The 17,448-nt window shown below is 42.7% G+C and overlaps 1 protein-coding gene across 1 annotated transcript; it reads left to right on the top strand.

The window, feature by feature from the left end:
* Positions 1-745: 745 nt before the first annotated feature.
* On the top strand, positions 746-15,892 carry LOC132407300 (zinc finger protein 229-like). The gene is made up of 2 exons (XM_059993608.1): positions 746-800; positions 11,458-15,892. Exon 2 carries the CDS (start codon positions 11,803-11,805, stop codon positions 13,396-13,398), a length of 1,596 nt encoding a protein of 531 aa, XP_059849591.1. The 5' UTR covers positions 746-800; positions 11,458-11,802; the 3' UTR covers positions 13,399-15,892.
* Positions 15,893-17,448: the final 1,556 nt, after the last annotated feature.

Raw genomic sequence — 17,448 nt, 5'->3', positions numbered from 1 at the left:
CAATCGGCTGGACTGGCTCAGCTATTGGATGTAAACAGTGACTGACATCGCCTTGGGCCAATGGGAATAGCGTAGATACGAACTCCACTGGTGACCCCAGGGGGTGTCAGGTGATCGTTTGCTCTGCTGTGAAACCATCTCAGCGCGTGTGTGGCGCACGTGACGGCGGCAGACGCGACAGATCCCGATTATGGGAGCCCGTGTATGTGACGTCAGGCGCATGTGGGTGCCAGTGTGACGTCACGAGAGGGAAGAGCTTGTGTTTTAATACACCTTAATAGATATCCCTTATAATTTCAGCGGTATAACACAATTAATCATTGTTTTCATTCTGAATCCAAATCTAAAACAGAATTGCTAGCGGGGTGTATACACAGTCTATTCTTCAACAGAATACCTCTCGACCCTGGAGACTATAAATTAACAATCCTGGTAAATTAACAAACTTGACAATGTCGAGGCGACCCTTCCTTTAGCAGTCGGAATCATTCAGACAGTTGATCGCTGAGAAGAATTATGTTTGTTTGTCATGAAAGACGGCTGGACGAAGTTGATGTGAAGGTCGGGGTGTCCCAGTTAAAGGGCCGGACTGCCAAACCTGCGATTTCGCTCCGACCTCCGACCACCGACCACGGCAGCGCCGTGGCGACCTCCGGCTATTGGCGGCGCTGCAGCGACTTCCAGCCACTGTTGTCGATATGGCGACCTCCGAGCACGGATGGCGCTGCGGCGAACTCCTGGTCAGCGCAGGCGCGGTGCCGACCCCAGTCGCGCTTGATGGCGTTGTGGTTCGGGCGGAGGTGAGGAAGGGTCTGATCTTGGGTTTGTGTAATTCGAGGGTCGATCGCAGTGGGAAAGGGTCGGGACGGAGCTCTGCTGGACGGCTGCAGGCTCTCCAGGGCCGCGCTCTGATTTTAGTTTTACCCCCGAGCCCGGACTGTGGGCGGGGTTGCAGTGCCGAAGCTGTACGAGAGGTGATTTATAAGTTAGTGGCCTAAGGTTATACAGCTCTCGTTAACTGCACATGCAATTCAACTCTTTGAGTGATTATGCAGAAAGTTTGAAGTTAATATCTTTTGTGGCACGTCTATTTCAGATAATTGAAAATTGCTAGTTTTTCTAAAATTGACGACTTCCATTTAAGGCCACGAACCTATCAATCACCTCTCGTATGTGACATTCAATTAGTGTACCTGCTCATTTCATGTACTGGGCAACTTCCTTGCCCCATTCATGTCATGAGCAGGTACACAAATTGGGTGTGACATATATATGAACAGAACTTCTTATAATGTCAAAACACTAACCCAAGATGAAAGAAATTCTGTATGAATTCCAGAGCTCCACAGAACTATAGTGATAGTTAAGACATTAACAAGATTCTAGCCTATCAATTATCTGAACAGGGACAGAAGCCTGACTTTCAGAACTGCATTTGGACCCGGTTAGAAAATTTTACTTAGAGGCAGGCGAAACACAGCTTTTGTCACTTTGACCATTATCAGTCTCTTGTATGTTATTCTTGTTACACTCCTCATCTTGATTACAAATGAAAGAAGTTAACATTGTTTGGTTGAAGCCATAAGGTTGTTAGTGAGAAAATTTACTTCTGTATTAGCGAGTAATCCACGGACAACCACAGATGTAGCCTTACTAATTACAGCTGAGTCAGAGCAGACAGCAGTGCTGAGCAGAGTTCCTAAGCAGGTATAAATATATCAGAAATAAAGCAAATAAGTTTTTTACACTTCTGGCCACCTAAACTGGAACCAATTGGAATGAAGTATGAGAAAAGAATGTCTAATGAACTGCTGCTAAAGCCACGAATATTGCTGAATATAAACAGTTAAAGAAGCTTGAATCTTTACATAACTAATTATTGTATCGATACGAATAAAAAATATTGTATTTTGGAAGTGACAAATGTTAACCAGGGAGGAGAGCAACCATTCAGGAGGTTTGGAAATGCGTTTCATCTCGTTCATTGCCTCACTAAATTACTCCTTTTCCTATCAACACAAAGAGAAAAGAAAGCTTTCCAATCAACTACAGTTGGTGGAACTAGGGCAAGGGATTGATCCGCTATTAATGATAGTTGAAATGACATAAAACTAGCTTATAGCTTAGAAATGTTTTTTTTTCCATTTGGCTTGTAAAAAAATAAATAAATTCACTTTATGGAGGTGTAGAAGAGGATTTTGGATAATTGCCTTGAATATTACATCAAAGTTAGACCTAAGATAAGTGAGCAGTGAATTTTTCTTTCATTATTTTCGACTTTTAACCTTGGGTTTCAATGTTCCTTCCTTGCTTAATATAGCTCCAACCTGAAATCCAATGGTACCCATTGGAAAGAGTGGAGAAATGCTCTCACTTGTGTACAGTCATTCCTCGGCTGGAGAGAGACTGAGGATCTGTGAAATGGCGGGAGGCTACAGCAGGGTATGCTGGGAAAACAACGGGTCGAGCGAGACGAATTTCAAAAATACCTAAATAAAAAACAGTCACAGCTCCAGGACTTCACCAAAACCAATCTAATATCCTATCCTAATGTTTTTCCCACCAGTCACCAACCCCTCTCCCCAACCCCTGCTTCTGTAAAGTTCCCTCTATTTAATATGCAGCTGCTGTTAAATTCCCTGCTTGTCTATTTTGATTTCTTTACAGAGGTGCTGGAGTGGTGCTCCGGCAGCACTGCATCCCTGTTTAGATCCAAATAAAATGGACCCGGGGATCAAGCTGCCCTGGTTTATGAGGTGTTGAGTGAATATTTCTGGTCTGAGATAAAATGTTTGTTTCTGGAGTTCCTTTGAAACAACGCTGCTAATCAGAGGAGAGAATGAGTTTGTATTCCATCCCTCACACAAGGGTAGGCTGGGAATAAATGGGCAGTTCTGTGTTTGCACCAGTAGAAATAGACCTGGGGGGTTCAGATTTCGAACTGTGTCTGGAAATTTCTCCTCGCTGTTACCTGTCTGTCAGACAGTGGAAATCAATCAAACTCAAGTTGCTGGAGATCTGAACAAAAAATGAAAAATTCTCAGTCCATTCTGACAAAAGATTGTGAACCTGAATCCTTAAATTTGTATCTCTCCCCACAGCAGTTCCTTACCTGTTGAGCGATTCTGGTGATTCCAGTTTCTTTTTATTGCATTCACTCTGGAATGGTTTAAATTTCCTGATTGTCTGTTATACTTGGGAATGTATTCAGTGCAGTTGTTGCTAACAAGGTTCACATGAATAATCTCAGGGATGATCGGCTTTATGTATGAGGAGCATTTGATGGTTATGGGGCTGTGCTCAATGGAGTTCAGACGGGGGCGAAAGGGGAGGGGGTGGTTAAGTAAACCTACTGAATGCTGAAAAGCCTAGATACAGTGGACATGGAGAGGATGTTTCCATTAGACGAAGAGTCTGTGATCTGACAGCACAGGCTTAGAATAAAGATGCTTCCCTTTAAAACAGAAACAAGAAAAAATTTCTTCAGCCAGAAGATGGCTGATCTGTGGAATTTGTTGCCACAGAGGTTGGTTGAGGCTGCCATTTCAGTATATTTATGGCAGAGATTAATCGACTCATGATTGCTAAGTAGCTTCAGGGTTACAGGAGGAAGGCAGGAATATGGTGTTGGAATAAATCTGAGCCATGGTTGAGTGGAGCAGACTCAATGGATCAAATCACCTAATTCTGTTCCTGCATCTTCTATTTGACCATGACTGAACGATGACTCCTTCCTATTCCATATCAGTTTTTGTGATGAGTCAGGGACAATTACAAATTTGTTCACTGAGATCGTTATATTTGTCCTCACTGCAGATTTCAGTGAGCAGGAATATTTTGTTCTGCTTTGTATTGTTGACATGGCTTGTTATCTCTCATGTTAAAGTTAGACCTGTGATGAGAGATTTATCTGAATAAAAACCCACAACTGGAAGCAACCACGACTGAAGATGAGGGAGCAGCAGCAAGTGAACCAGCCCAAGGACTGAGAGCACCGACTGGAGAGAAACCCTTTTGACTCAGGGTTTCCAGTGATTCAGTCAGGAGCAAGTCTGTTGAGTCTCATTTACTCAGATACTGGTCCTTTAGACATTACATACTGTACAAAATAAAGTAAGGAATAGTTGAGATGAGAATGCATGTATCAGTTAAGTCTATCAGGCCCAGTTGCAATCACTCCAGGTCTGTAATGTACTGTCAGTATTCCAGCTCTTTAAAGTCACACACATTCCCTCAGTGTTTGCTCATTTGAAGATCTTGCATCTTCTGAAGTAGCTTTTGGTCGGTTCTGAGTGTAGAGAGGGAAAGAGGGGTGTTTATATTTACTATCTTGCAAAAAGAAGTAATTGTTTGCAATTACTTGCTGCAGACTCACTACCCATACCCTGTACATTCTCAACCAGATTATTGACATAGATGACAAGTAGCAAAGGGTGTTACCCTGGGGAGCTCCACGAGGCACGGGCCTTGACTCTAATAAACACCCTCCCATCATCACTATCTGCTTCCTACCATCGAGCTGTTCCCAGACTCTGGGCTCTGTGACAAGCACAATGTTAGCAGCAAGATTAGACTGATTAATATAAAGAAATATTTGTTGCTTCGTAAAAGCTGCCTGATACAATGGACCTGATCCTCCCTTGCTCACAACGTGATCTGTCCTAGGACTCATCCTCCCGGGTCACACTGTGTCCGATAACCCACATCCCCAACCTCCCTCCACTCCGCCAGTAACCCCACAACTGTCCCACCATTTACCTCACACCCGTACATATAAACAGATCCTCGTTACCGACATCCACTCTCACAGCTTGGGGATCCAGAACTAACTGATCCTACATTACCAGTACAGACTGTCCAGCCGTCTGGCTCGGTCCCAACCCGTTCCCACTGCAACCGACCTTCGATTTACACAAACCTGAGATCAGCTCCTTCCTCATCGCTGCTCAACCAGTCTCAGAGCTCGTTAAGGAGCTTCATGTGTGGCACCTTATCAAAGATCTGAAAATCCAAGTACACAATATCAACCAATTCTCCTTTGTCTGCCCTGCTTATTATTTCTCAAAGCTTTCCACCAAATTTATCAGGCAAGATTTTCCCTTGCATAAACAATGCTGACTCTGGCCTATTTTACCTTGTGCTTCCAAGTAGCCCGAACTCACATCCTTAACAATCGACTCCAACATCTTTCAAACCACTGTCAGACTAAGTGGCCTATAGTTTCCTTTCTTCTGCCTCTCTCCCTTCTTGAAGAGTGGAGTGACATTTGCAATTTTCCAGTCTTCCAGAACCATTCCTAAATTTAGTGATTCTTGAAGGATCATTAATGCCTCCACAATCTCTCCGGCCACTTCTTTCAGAACTGTGGGTGTAAACCATCTGGAGCAGGTGACTTATCTGCCTTCAGATCTTCAGTTTCCAAAGAACCTTCTCCCTTCTTGTGGTGCCTTCTGTACAGGTCCCACCTTCCCTGGAAGAGAGCCATGGAACCGAAAACACTATCCCCTTCCCTCCCCTTCACTCTCCACATGCCTGATGTCATGCATGGTTTGCTGCTCCGGGGTCTGACATCACATGTGCGGTTCTTTACGTCTGTGGGTTTGTTTCTTGTGGTTGTGCAGTTTAATCTTTCTTCAGTTCAGACAAGGGAGTGAGATCCAAATCTGTCACGTCCTCTCATTGTGGGTGGGCATTTTTTTCTATCATCTCCATTCCACTGTTATAAATTGCCGAATTGCAGCCAATGTTTCGAGGTATATAACCCGATTAATGCAAGAGAGAAGCCTGCTCTGTTTTCCCGGGCTTCTCAAACATTTGTACACTTCAGTGAAATCTCCCTCCAGAAATTCCAGAGGAGAAGCTCAGTGTGTCTGATATTTCCACACAGTTAAAGGGGGGGAATCGTTGGTTATTGTCGTACCGAGGTTCAGTAAAAATCTTGTCTTGCATACCATCCTCTCAGATCAACACATTACAACAGTAGATGATGGTAAAACATTAACAGAGTGTAACAAAGCATTATGGTCACAGTGAAAAATTCACATTGTGAAGTCAAGAGTCCATCTTATAATGCTGAGGAACATTCAGTTTGCTTATAACAGCAGAATGGAAAATGTCCCTAGGCCTGGTGATACGTTTTCTGTTTTTATGTTTTCATTTATCTTCGACCCAATGGGTGCTTGAGAATTGAGAATGTCTGGTCTGGAGTTCTGGGAATCTTTCATTATGTTGCCTGATTTACTGAGGCAGCAGGAAGTATAGAGCGAGTCCATGGAGGGGAGGCTTGTTTCCATGATGTGCTCAGCGAAGTCCACAGTTCTCTGCTATTTCTTGAATTCAAAAGAAGAGAGTAACCACACAAAGGTGTGATGTATCCGGATGAGATACTTTTTATGGTGTAAACTTAAATTTGCCGGAACAATAACCACACCACAAGCAGTTCTTTACTTTATCCTTATGACCAGTTTATTTGTTCAAACTCAGCAGGTGAGAAGCTCGGAGCCAAGCATCAGAGAGACAGAATTCCTCTCCCTCTGGTGGATCGTGACGAACGTCTGTCTAACATGCAGAAGCGTTACAGTTTATAGAACTAGGAAACAAAGAGCACTTTAGTTCAACCGGTACTCCCAGCAACCGGAACAAAACTTAATTTCTTAGATTAGAGAGTCCACTAAATCAGGGTTTTAATTAGAAATGAATGTTCTGTCCAATCCTTAACAGTTATTCTCCTTCGTTAGAGAAAGGAGGGAACTCAGTTTAGTTCGTGTCTCATGAGAACTCGACTCCACATAATGTTCCCAAGAGACATCTTTGAGTTGTTAATCTAAACAAGCTGCAAGCAGATTCTTCAGTGAAGGACAAAACAGAAATTTTCACACTATCCAGAACAGAGCACACATAATTTTCGCACTTAATTTTAACCCGTTATTTGCATCTCCCAATACCCTTAAAACTTCATCATTCCTCCTTTTTATTATTGCACGATAACCTTTCAGAACAGATTGTCACTTCTACAACATGATAGAAAACATGGCCTGAGGCACCGTAGGATACAGACAATAATCAAAATTAATACAATCAGATTTCAAAAATGCAAAAACAACCTCCAGAAGTCCCCTAATATATTGAAGGGTCAGGACCACCCTCCCCTGCCTTACTGGTCCCCAAATTGTGTAGCTTACTGCCAACATCTTGAATTTTCTGAATCTCTTGAGTTATGTGTTTAGACAAGTCAGTAATATTGGACGATTCGTCAGGGGTATCAGTACTGCATTCCTTACCTATGATAGCACAGGTCCCTCCTTTTTCTGCTAATATAAAGACTTGGGCCATCCGATTCTGTTGCACTGTTTGGCGAATTGCAATCATCTCAGCTACCTGTGCTTGAGTGTCAGTCAGTGCTTCAGTTGTATTATTGGCCTATTCTTCTAGAGCGGCTGCTAAATTAATTGCTTCCCTGGAATTTCTGGCTACCCCATAGGAAGGAGAGGCAATCATCCGAAATCTCTCAGATTCTGTTATACCCCTTCATTGCCTATTCCATTGGGGTGATCCTCAGGTTGAGCCAGGATCCTCAAGTGTGGCACAAGGTCGGCCAAGTAGCAACAACCACTCCAACCCTTGTCCCCCCTCGAGAACCCGTCTGGTAGGGTGAGGTTCCATGTCGCTGCCCTGTTCTTTCTCCTGGCAGCCAGGGATCGGCCCTATTTCCACAAACCCAATAAGTTCCATTTAGTGGTTCAGGGGTATCATAAGTTTGATTCTCGGTACTGTTGCTATTTCCAACTTGAAAGGGTGCACTCTCATTCTGGTTACATCAACAAGTAGTACTAGTTTCTTGTGTAAGTTTTGCCAACTTATCTTTCAAAGTACCATTGGCTTGTTCCACAATGCCACTATGTTCCAGGCAAGGATGGACACGCACACAAGTACCCACCGGTCTCATACGTTTCTCCTGGTGCGTCTAAAGGGGTTGTTCCCCAGACCTTCTTTTATCCTTACTCATGGGGTCTCAGATGTCAATCAGGTTGGGATGATGCAATCCCTCAACCAGCCCATTCTGGTCCTCCTCTGAGGGCTTCAATGAATAGTACAGTACTCAATACACAATTCTGTCTCCAATTGACAATGGCCGTTAGCAGTGGTTCTGTCTTGCTGAGGCCAGGACACATTCCAAGCCTTGTGTATTCTGGACGTCTCTCTCTCATTTCCTGGGTCTCAGACCCGAATTAATAGCGATCTTGCGATTCTCAAAAAGGAAGGAGCTTCTTTTTGTATTTTGTACTTTGTACCAACCAGAGTTGTGGCACATTCGTAACACCCCCTTCCTTCAAAGCTTTTTTACCATCGGTAAAAATGAATTAATAATGAGTCTTACAGGATTTCAGAATCTAACACAATACAGAAGAGTTTTTTTTTACACTGCAATAATCCAGTCATACATTCAATTCAGCATCTAAACATCACTTCCTTTAATATCTTAACATCTTGTACCTTGCCAAAGTCTTGTAGCATCAGACTCCAATTTAATAACTACCTATTTTTATTTTCCTTTTCTCCAGCAAACAAAAGCTACAGAGTTGTGATCTTATCTTACATGTATACTACAAAAGTTCATGCAAATACTAATCTTTATTGTACTTTTCAAACTTAACAGTCAATCTTCCATGGGGGTTGTCTTTATTATTCACATGCTTTGACGAAATCCCTTAAAATCGGATCCTGCTATTTAAAGTGGCATCCTGTCAACCCTCGCCCCGTTTCCAGTTAACTCCCACATGGTGAGCTTGTGCACCAGTGTGGAATAGGTTTTCATAGGTTCCTTTCAAAGGAGTTATTTTATCAACAATGTGTTCCAAACTTAGACCATTTTCCGAATTTCCACACAATTCTTTAATTTTAAGCAAGTTGCTAGTTTTCTCTTCAGGACCCTTCATATTAGTTCTCAATTTAAGATCTGCAAACGATCCCTCTTTGTTCAAACAGCATTTTGAATTCTGCTTTTTTCACACCACACTCTTGAATAACAATAGCGTGTGGGGCTCCTTTACATTCCAACTCAACCTGTAATTGATTCGCAGGCACCAAGCCTTTGTCTCTGTAGCCTGATTGCTTCTTCTGACATGGATCCAGACTTTAAATTTTCTTCATTCAATTTAGGAACTACACTTTTCCCTTTTCCTTCAATAATAATATTCACCTCACCACCTCTTATCTCCTCGCTAACTTTTAACACACCTTCGAACACAAACAACTGGAAATTCTCACTTCCCACTATACAGACAGTGTGATGTTTGCTTCCAGAATTTGCTGGTATTTAAATTAATCCATTCTTCCCTCTACAGTAAGGGTTCTTGCAATTCAGAAAAGTACAGTTCCCATACCAGGCAGTGATGCAGCTAGACAGGATGCTCTCAATTGTGTTCCTGTAGAAAGTCCTTAGGATTTGGGTCCCCATCCCAAACTTCTTCAACCATCTGAGGTGAAAGAGGTGCTGTGCTTTTTTCACAACACAGCCAGTATATGCAGACCATGTGAGATCCTTGGTGATGTTTGTGCCATGGAACTTAAAGTTATTCACCCTCTCAACCCCAGATCCATTGATGTCAGTAGGGGTTAGCTTGTCTCCATTCCTTCTGTCCAGATTCTAGATGAGCTAAGGACAGGGAATTAAGATATTCTAGCCATTATTGGGACTTGGTTGCACCCAACAGTCTCAGCGACTTAGAGGAAAAAAATTGTAGAGAGATCGCAGAACACGCCAAGAAACAAAGGTTTTAGTAAGTGATTTTCACTTTCCATATATTGACTGAGACTCCCATACTGTAATAGGAATAGAAGGGGTAGAGTTTGTCAAATGTGCCCTTAATCAGTACCTAGAATTCCGGATGTATAAGTGTGCAATAAGCTGTTAGGAAATGATCCACGGCTAGTGATCATAATGCCATGAAATTGAAAGTAAATATGGAAAAAGAGGTCTGGACTATGGGTTGAGATTCTAAATTGGAAAAAGGTCAATTTTGATGGTATCAGAAAGGATCTGACAAGTGTGGTTTGGGACAGGCTTTTTCCTGGCAAAGGAGTACTTGGTAAGTGGGAGGCCTTCAGAAGTGAAATTTTGAGGGTGTGGAGTTTGTCTGTGCCTGTCAAAATAAAAGTTGAAAGGTAACTGGTGCAGGGAACCTTGGTTCTCAAGAGATATTGGGGCCCCAGATATTTTGTTCCTCTAAATGCCTCAGACTTTTGGGTGCTGCCAGGACTCATTAACGACTGACTCATTAATCATCATTCCAATTCCTGAGCTCATCTGACTTTTTTTTTTAGTCGTCTTCTGTTGGTTCCTAAAAGCTTCCCAATAGTTTTTGCTCTTTTTTTTGCCCTCTGTTTGGCTTTTCATTTCAGCCATGGTTGTGTCCTCCTGCCTTTCCAATGCTTCCACTTCTTTCGTAAGTATCGATCACTCAGCTCCTGAGTTGCTCCCAGAAACTTCAGCATTGCTGTTCCATTGTCACTCCTACTTGTTTTCCCTTCGAAGCAAGTTAGACCTGCTTCTCCATCATGGAGAAGTTCAACACAGAAACAGGCTATTTGGCCCATATAGTCAATGCCAAAAAACATTTAAGCTGTCTAATACATCTACCTGCACTGGGACCATCGCCCTCCATACCCCTACCATCCAGGCTCCCATCCAAACTTCTTTTAAATGGTGAAACCGAACTCACATTCATCACTTGTGCTGGCATCTCATTCCGCACTCTCGCGGCCATTTCAATGAAGTGCTTTTCCACATGCTCTCGTTAAATTTTCACCTTCCCCACTTACCCACGACCTCTGGTTGTCATCACACACAACCTCAGTGGAAAGAGTTGCTGGCATTTAACTTATCGTTTTCCTCATAGTTTTGTAGACTTCTAATGAATCCTCAAAGCAATGTATAATTTCCTTGTTTATGTTTACAGCCGTTTTTCAGGTGGATAAGATGATGAGGGGCATTGATCGTCTGGATAGTCAGAAGTTTCTTTCCCAGGGCTGAAATGGCTAACACAAGGGGGCAGAGTTTTAAGGTGCTTTGAAATAGATTCCGAGGGGATGTCAGGGGTGAGTTTTTTTTACACAGAGAGTGGTGGGTGCATAGTGAGTGTTTCAGTTCTAGTGGGAACAGGCACCCATGCAGCTCATTGGGAACAGGGAATAATACCAATGGAGAGAGACAACTGAGCCAGATCACTGGTTGGAGATGGCAGAACTGCCCCAATGTTATAGAGACAGGAAGAGCATCAGAGAGTTTGATTGGCATTCCAGATACCAGCACTGTGCCCAGTTAGAAGATAATTTCTCTCTCCAACTTGGGTTGAACTTCACTGTAACAGTGTGATGTCAGCTCACACCTTGCTAACTCAAGTGAACTCATCTGAAATGTCCCACACCCATTGATCGATTTTGTAAATCTCTTTACAGGTTAAATATGACAAGGAATTTGTCTACGGGAATCTCGAACACAACACGCCAGTTTTGCTGTCTCTGTCCAGATATTTAAGAAGAGGAGCAAGGGATTCACTTGATTCACTGGCGTGCCCATCATTTTACACAGGGGGAATGCATTCATCTGCTCAGACAGTGGGAATGGATTCACTCGGTCATTTCAACTGAAGTTCACACTCGACAGGGCCATTCACCTGTTGTAAGTGTGAGAAGGGATTCAGTCAGTTATCCCACTTGTGGACGCACCAGTCAGTTCACACTGGCCAGAGGCTGGTCATTTGCTGAATTTGGGGGGAAGGATTCACTCGATCATCTGACCGAATGGCTCACCAGCAAGTTCACACTGGGGAGAGGCCGTTCACCTGCTCAGACTGTGGGAAGGGATTCAGTTGCTCATCTAAACTGAAGGTACATCAGAGAGCCCACACTGGGGAGAGGCCGTTCACCTGCTCAGACTGTGGGAAGGGATTCACTATATCATCTCACCTACTGAGACACCAGTCAGTTCACACTGGAGTGAGGCCATTCACCTGCTCAGTGTGTGGGAAGGGATTCACTATATCATCTCACCTACTGAGACATCAGTTAGTTCACACTGGCGAGTGGCCGTTCACCTGCTCGGAGTGTGGGAAGGGATTCACTTACTCATCCCAACTGACGATACATCAGAGAGTTCACACTGGAGAGTGGCCATTCACCTGCTCAGCGTGTGGGAAGGGATTCACTTGCTCATCTAAACTGAAGGTACATCAGCGAGTTCACACTGGGGAGAGGCCGTTCACCTGCTCAGACTGTGGGAAGGGATTCACTCGGTCATCCCACCTACAGTTGCACAGGACTGTTCACACTGGGGAGAGGCCGTTCACCTGCACGGACTGTGGGAAGGGATTCTCTTCTTCATCCCAACTAAAGGTACATCAGCGAGTTCACACTCGGGAGAGGCCGTACACCTGCTCGGACTGTGGAAAGAGATTCACTTACTCGTCCCAACTGAAGGTACATCAGCGAGTTCACACTGGGGAGAGACCGTTCACCTGCTCAGACTGTGGGAAGGGATTCGCTCAGTCATCTGAACTGAAAGTACATCAGAGAGTTCACACTGGGGAGAGGCAGTTCACCTGCTCGGACTGTGGAAAGAGATTCACTTACCCATCCCAACTGAAGGTACATCAGCGAGTTCACACTGGGGAGAGGCCGTTCACCTGCTCAGACTGTGGGAAGGGATTCACTAAATCATCTCACCTACTGAGCCACCAGTCAGTTCACACTGGCGAGTGGCCATTCACCTGCTCAGTGTGTGGGAAGGGATTCACTCAGTCACCTGAACTGAAGGTACATCAGAGAGTTCACACTGGGGAGAGGCCGTTCACCTGCTCAGTGTGTGGGAAGGGATTCACTAAATCATCTCACGTACTGAGCCACCAGTCAGTTCACACTGGCGAGCGGCCATTCACCTGCTCAGTGTGTGGGAAGGGATTCTCTCAGTCAGCTAAACTGAAGGTACATCGGAGAATTCACACTGGGGAGAGACCATTCACCTGCTCAGATTGTGGGAAGGGATTCACTCAGTCATCCATCCTAATGGCACACCAGCAAGTTCACAGTGGGGAGCGGCGTTTCAACTGTTCAAACTGTGGGAAGGGATTCATTCGGTTATCTCATCTACAGAGACATCAGTCAGTTCACACTGGGGAGAGGCCATTCACCTGCTCAGACTGCGGGAAAGGATTCACTCGGTCATCCACCCTAATGGCACATCAGAGAGTTCACACTGGAGAGAGGCCGTTCACCTGCTCAGACTGTGGGAAGGGATTCACTTGTTCATCCCATCTGAAGGTACATCAGCGAGTTCACACTGGGAGAGGCCGTTCACCTGCTCAGACTGTGGGCAGGGATTCACTTGTTCATCTCAACTGAAGGTACATCAGCGAGTTCACACTGGAGAGAGGCTGTTTACCTGCTCAGTGTGTGGGAAGGGATTGACTCAGTCATCTGATCTACATACACACAGGCGAGTTCACACAGGAGAGAGGCCGATCAGCTGCTGAGACTTTGGGAAGTAATTCTGTCAGCCAAATCAACCAAATGTGAACTCAAATCATTGAGTTCACAGTGGGGAGAGGCTGTTCATCTGCTGTGAATGTGGGGAGCGATTCACTCAGGTCATTTAACCTTATGTAACTCTTGCTTCAGCTAACAACTTAATATAGGGGGTGATAGCCCTTGAGCTTGGCCAAACCTAAGAAATCTCGTTTGTGCGAATGCTGCATGATGTGTCCCCTGTTACAAATCAGTACCCCAAAAATAACAAAGAGTACACAATATACGATTAAACAATTGAGCTATTTAATTCTTACTTTGACTATAGGATTAGTAAAGGAAACAAATAAAAGTAAAAGGGCCCTTTCTCTCCATTCGTGTCTTCTCATCTCTCCCTCGCAAATGACCGTGAAAATCTACCTTCCAGACTCACAGGAAAAAACAATATCTCTCTCATTGGATAGCTAGGCACTCCAAAACCCTGTTATTTCCAGTCATAAGCTAAACATTGCTGCTGCAGAGAAACCATTAGCTCAGCAGTGAAACAGAACAGAGAGACCATTACATTAGCAGTGAAATCTCACAGCATGTTACACTTGTGACACACTACCGGGTTCACACAGGGGAGAAAGTTTCAATAAGTTGCATGCTGGATATTTGTCCATCACTGTTGCTAAAGCTATTTTGAGAGTGACTATCAGTGCTGAACTCTGCAATTATTGCTGCTGCTCACCACATCCAGTTCTGGGCATGGGAGGAGTTTCTTCTACTGCATATTCACCTTTAATGGGACTGGAGTTTAATATTGAGTGGGGTGGAGTGTGGCCAGTGAAGAAGTGGAGCTTTGAGGCTTTGGCTCAAGTAGTTTTGGCAGATGGATTGTGCAATCAAGTCAATCCAGATTTGAATAGCTCCTGGAGGCTGTGCCTGTCTGTGAATGGAGTAATAGCAGTTTCTGAGCTGCTCCTAGTTTTGTCCCTCTCCCCCAGTTTAAACCGAATTTAATATATTCAGTTGCTGATTCTTGAAGGGGAACAGTATGTCTTTGAGGAGTGGGAAATACTTGTCTGAACCTTGTGATAAAGACAACGGGAAAGGAAAGATGCAAAAGGAAGGATCTGATGAAATGCCATTGTGGGTGAAGATATGGCTTGGAAACAGTTCATTTAAAGACTAACTTGAAAAGAATAGTAATGAAATGATGTCATTTCTGGGAACACTTAAGGATCTGGAAGCTCAAGTCACTACACACAAAGAGGAATTGAAGATAATTCTGCTATAGAAAGAGCACACAGAACACTTCGAAATCTCAAGATCCAAATAAACCAAGGGCTGTTCTGGTTTGTATTCGTTATTTTAAGATTAAAGGTCAAATACTGCAACAGGCAAGAAAACAGAGTTTTTAGATTTGAGACATCTGAGCTCGGTTTTTATGAAGATTTTTCTAAGGAGTTAATGGAACGAAGATTAAAATTTGCTCTGGTAATGAAACAGGCATGTGATAAGGAATTGTTTCCTTCCTTGCGTAACCCAACAAGGATTAAAGTTTTTTCCTCCTGATTCTCCTCGTACATTTTGTGATCCTAAAGTTGCACTGGCGTTTGTTTAAACTATACCTGCTGCGACTGCTGATTGAACTGTCTGGCATATTATCTGCATAATAGCATTTCCGAAAGAAGATTTATGAAGGCTACTTGGACATTTCATTGAGAGACTATTAAAAGAAAATTAGGGGACTTGTTTATTATTGCATGTCATTGTTTTTTTTTGGTAAGAAGATTTATGGTTCAAGTATGACTGTTTAAATGGTTATTTGGACATTCGACGGAGAAAAAGAACATAAAAGGACTTACTCCTTTAACCTAATATCTGGTTTGATATTTTTTGTGTTTTTTTCTTAATTAGCTAACTGGTAGTTTTTCCTACTAATGGGAAAGCAAAGCCAGTTAGCCAGTTTCGATCCCTTCTAAACCATTGTCGGCCTTCGCTCTTGTGTTGCAGCTGTAATCAATCGCCTGAAGCTTAACCTCTACCACTAATACTTCTCTGGAAGATTTCCGCTTTTCCGCATTCTACAAGCTACAACACATTCGCGAAGCCAGCGGCGGTTTTGGTGGAAGAATTTTTCTCTTCACTATGTATAACTTTGTAGTGCTAAAAGTTTTCTTTTTTGTAATTGATAAAAAATAGAGCTGATGACGATGTTGAGAGACAGGAAGTCGGATTATGGGGTGATTGTTTTTTGAAGAGCTTGCTGCTGCTTTCTGGAAGCTCTCTTGCTATGGGGTGCGAGGCAGGGGGAGGAGTGGAGCGACTTTCCTCATTTCAGGGACAAAGGAGGGGTAGGAGGAACTGACCTCCGGTCGCTTATCCCATCTCGCGGTTGTCCAGGCCAAGGTGTCTCCTCGTAGCAGCCCCACGATTTACGCAATCTTTGGTCTTATATATACTTAGCGGAGGTTTCAATTAATTGTATAATATTATTAGTTTTAAAGATTGTGTTGATCTGTTATTAAACACTATGCTTGGTTTCACTAAGTAATTGTTTCAGATTTTAATAACTGCTTATTTTTAAAATTATTTTCAATATATTAGTATTTTTTAATATAATGAATATATAATGAATATTATTGCATGTTATAACTGAATTTAAAGCTTTTTTAGGGGATTTAATGTTAAGTTTAAGTTAAGTTTTTTACTTTCTAAGAGATAACAATTTTTTGGTTTCCTCTGTTTAAAAAAGATTAAATATAAACATGGGATAGTTTGTAGATGCTGGAATGTAAACATTTTCCCTTGTTGAGACTTTGTCGTTCCTCTTACAAGGTTAGTGGATTTCATTTTTTATCGGGGGAGGGATAGAGAACCTTTCTTAATCTTTTTCAGACAGACAGAGCAGTCTTGCTGTGTTTTCTATCATAGGGTGCCTGCTTTTTCTGGGCTGTGGGGCGAGTGGGATGGGTTTAGAATTAGAGTTTTTTGTTTCCCATTGGGTGGTTCCGGAGCATGTGTGTTTTCTGTGTGGTTGTATTCTCCATCGCCACCATTTTTGATCATCCCGTATTGGTTTGTGCTCGGCGCATGTGTAAAGTAGAATTAAATTATAGTATGGAATCTAAACAGATTAATGTAATAAGTTCGAATGTACGTGGTTGGAATCGTCCTCTCAAATGAAAAAAGACTTTTAAAATCATTAATCGATTTCAACCTGTTATCAAGGCGGGAGATCAAAATAGGTTTTATGGATCGTGGAAGAGTTTGCAATTTTACTCCACTTCTCAAAGTAAAGCTAAGGGAGTGTCTATTTTTATTAAATCCAATATTTTGTTCATTCAAGAGGACATTAAGTCAGATTCTTTTGTCAATATTTAATTGTTAAAGGAGTAATTTGTAACAGAAAAGCTGTTTTGGTCAATTTGTATGGTCCTAACTTAGATGATCTTTTTTTTTAAAAATGTATTTGCTTTACTGCCTCATTTAAATGAATATATGTTGATAATGGGTGGGGATTTTAACTGTTGTTTAAATCCTTTGTTTGACAAGAGCTCAACCAACCAGCAACTTCCAAATCACTCCGCATTACTTAGTAATTCCTTTTTGACTGATTTTTGGATTGATTGAATTATGCAGATATTTACATCCTGACGATAGAGAATATTCTTTTTTGTCACATGTTTATAGAAAATATTCAAGGATCAATTATATTATAGTTGACATTTGCTTCTTGCCTACTGTTAAGAATTGTGAATATGACACTATCGCTGTATCTGCTCATGCAGCTTTCAGTTTGTCTTTCGAATTTGATGATGCCATCCTTGCCCACCCACCTTGGCGCCTGTCTCAGACATCATTGCAGAATTCAGACTTTGTTAGCTTCATTGAAAACCAGGTAAAATATTTTTTTTCTTTTTAATGTTATAGGGGGTA

Source organism: Hypanus sabinus, chromosome 18 (genome assembly GCF_030144855.1).
Source record: "Hypanus sabinus isolate sHypSab1 chromosome 18, sHypSab1.hap1, whole genome shotgun sequence".
NCBI lineage: Eukaryota > Metazoa > Chordata > Chondrichthyes > Myliobatiformes > Dasyatidae > Hypanus > Hypanus sabinus.
Note: the sequence above shows the minus strand (reverse complement) of the source record. Positions and strands in the feature narration are given on the sequence as shown.

Excerpts from the sequence above, each read along its gene's own strand:
- LOC132407300 (XM_059993608.1), top strand. The coding sequence starts at position 11,803 with ATGGCTCACCAGCAAGTTCACACTGGGGAGAGGCCGTTCACCTGCTCA.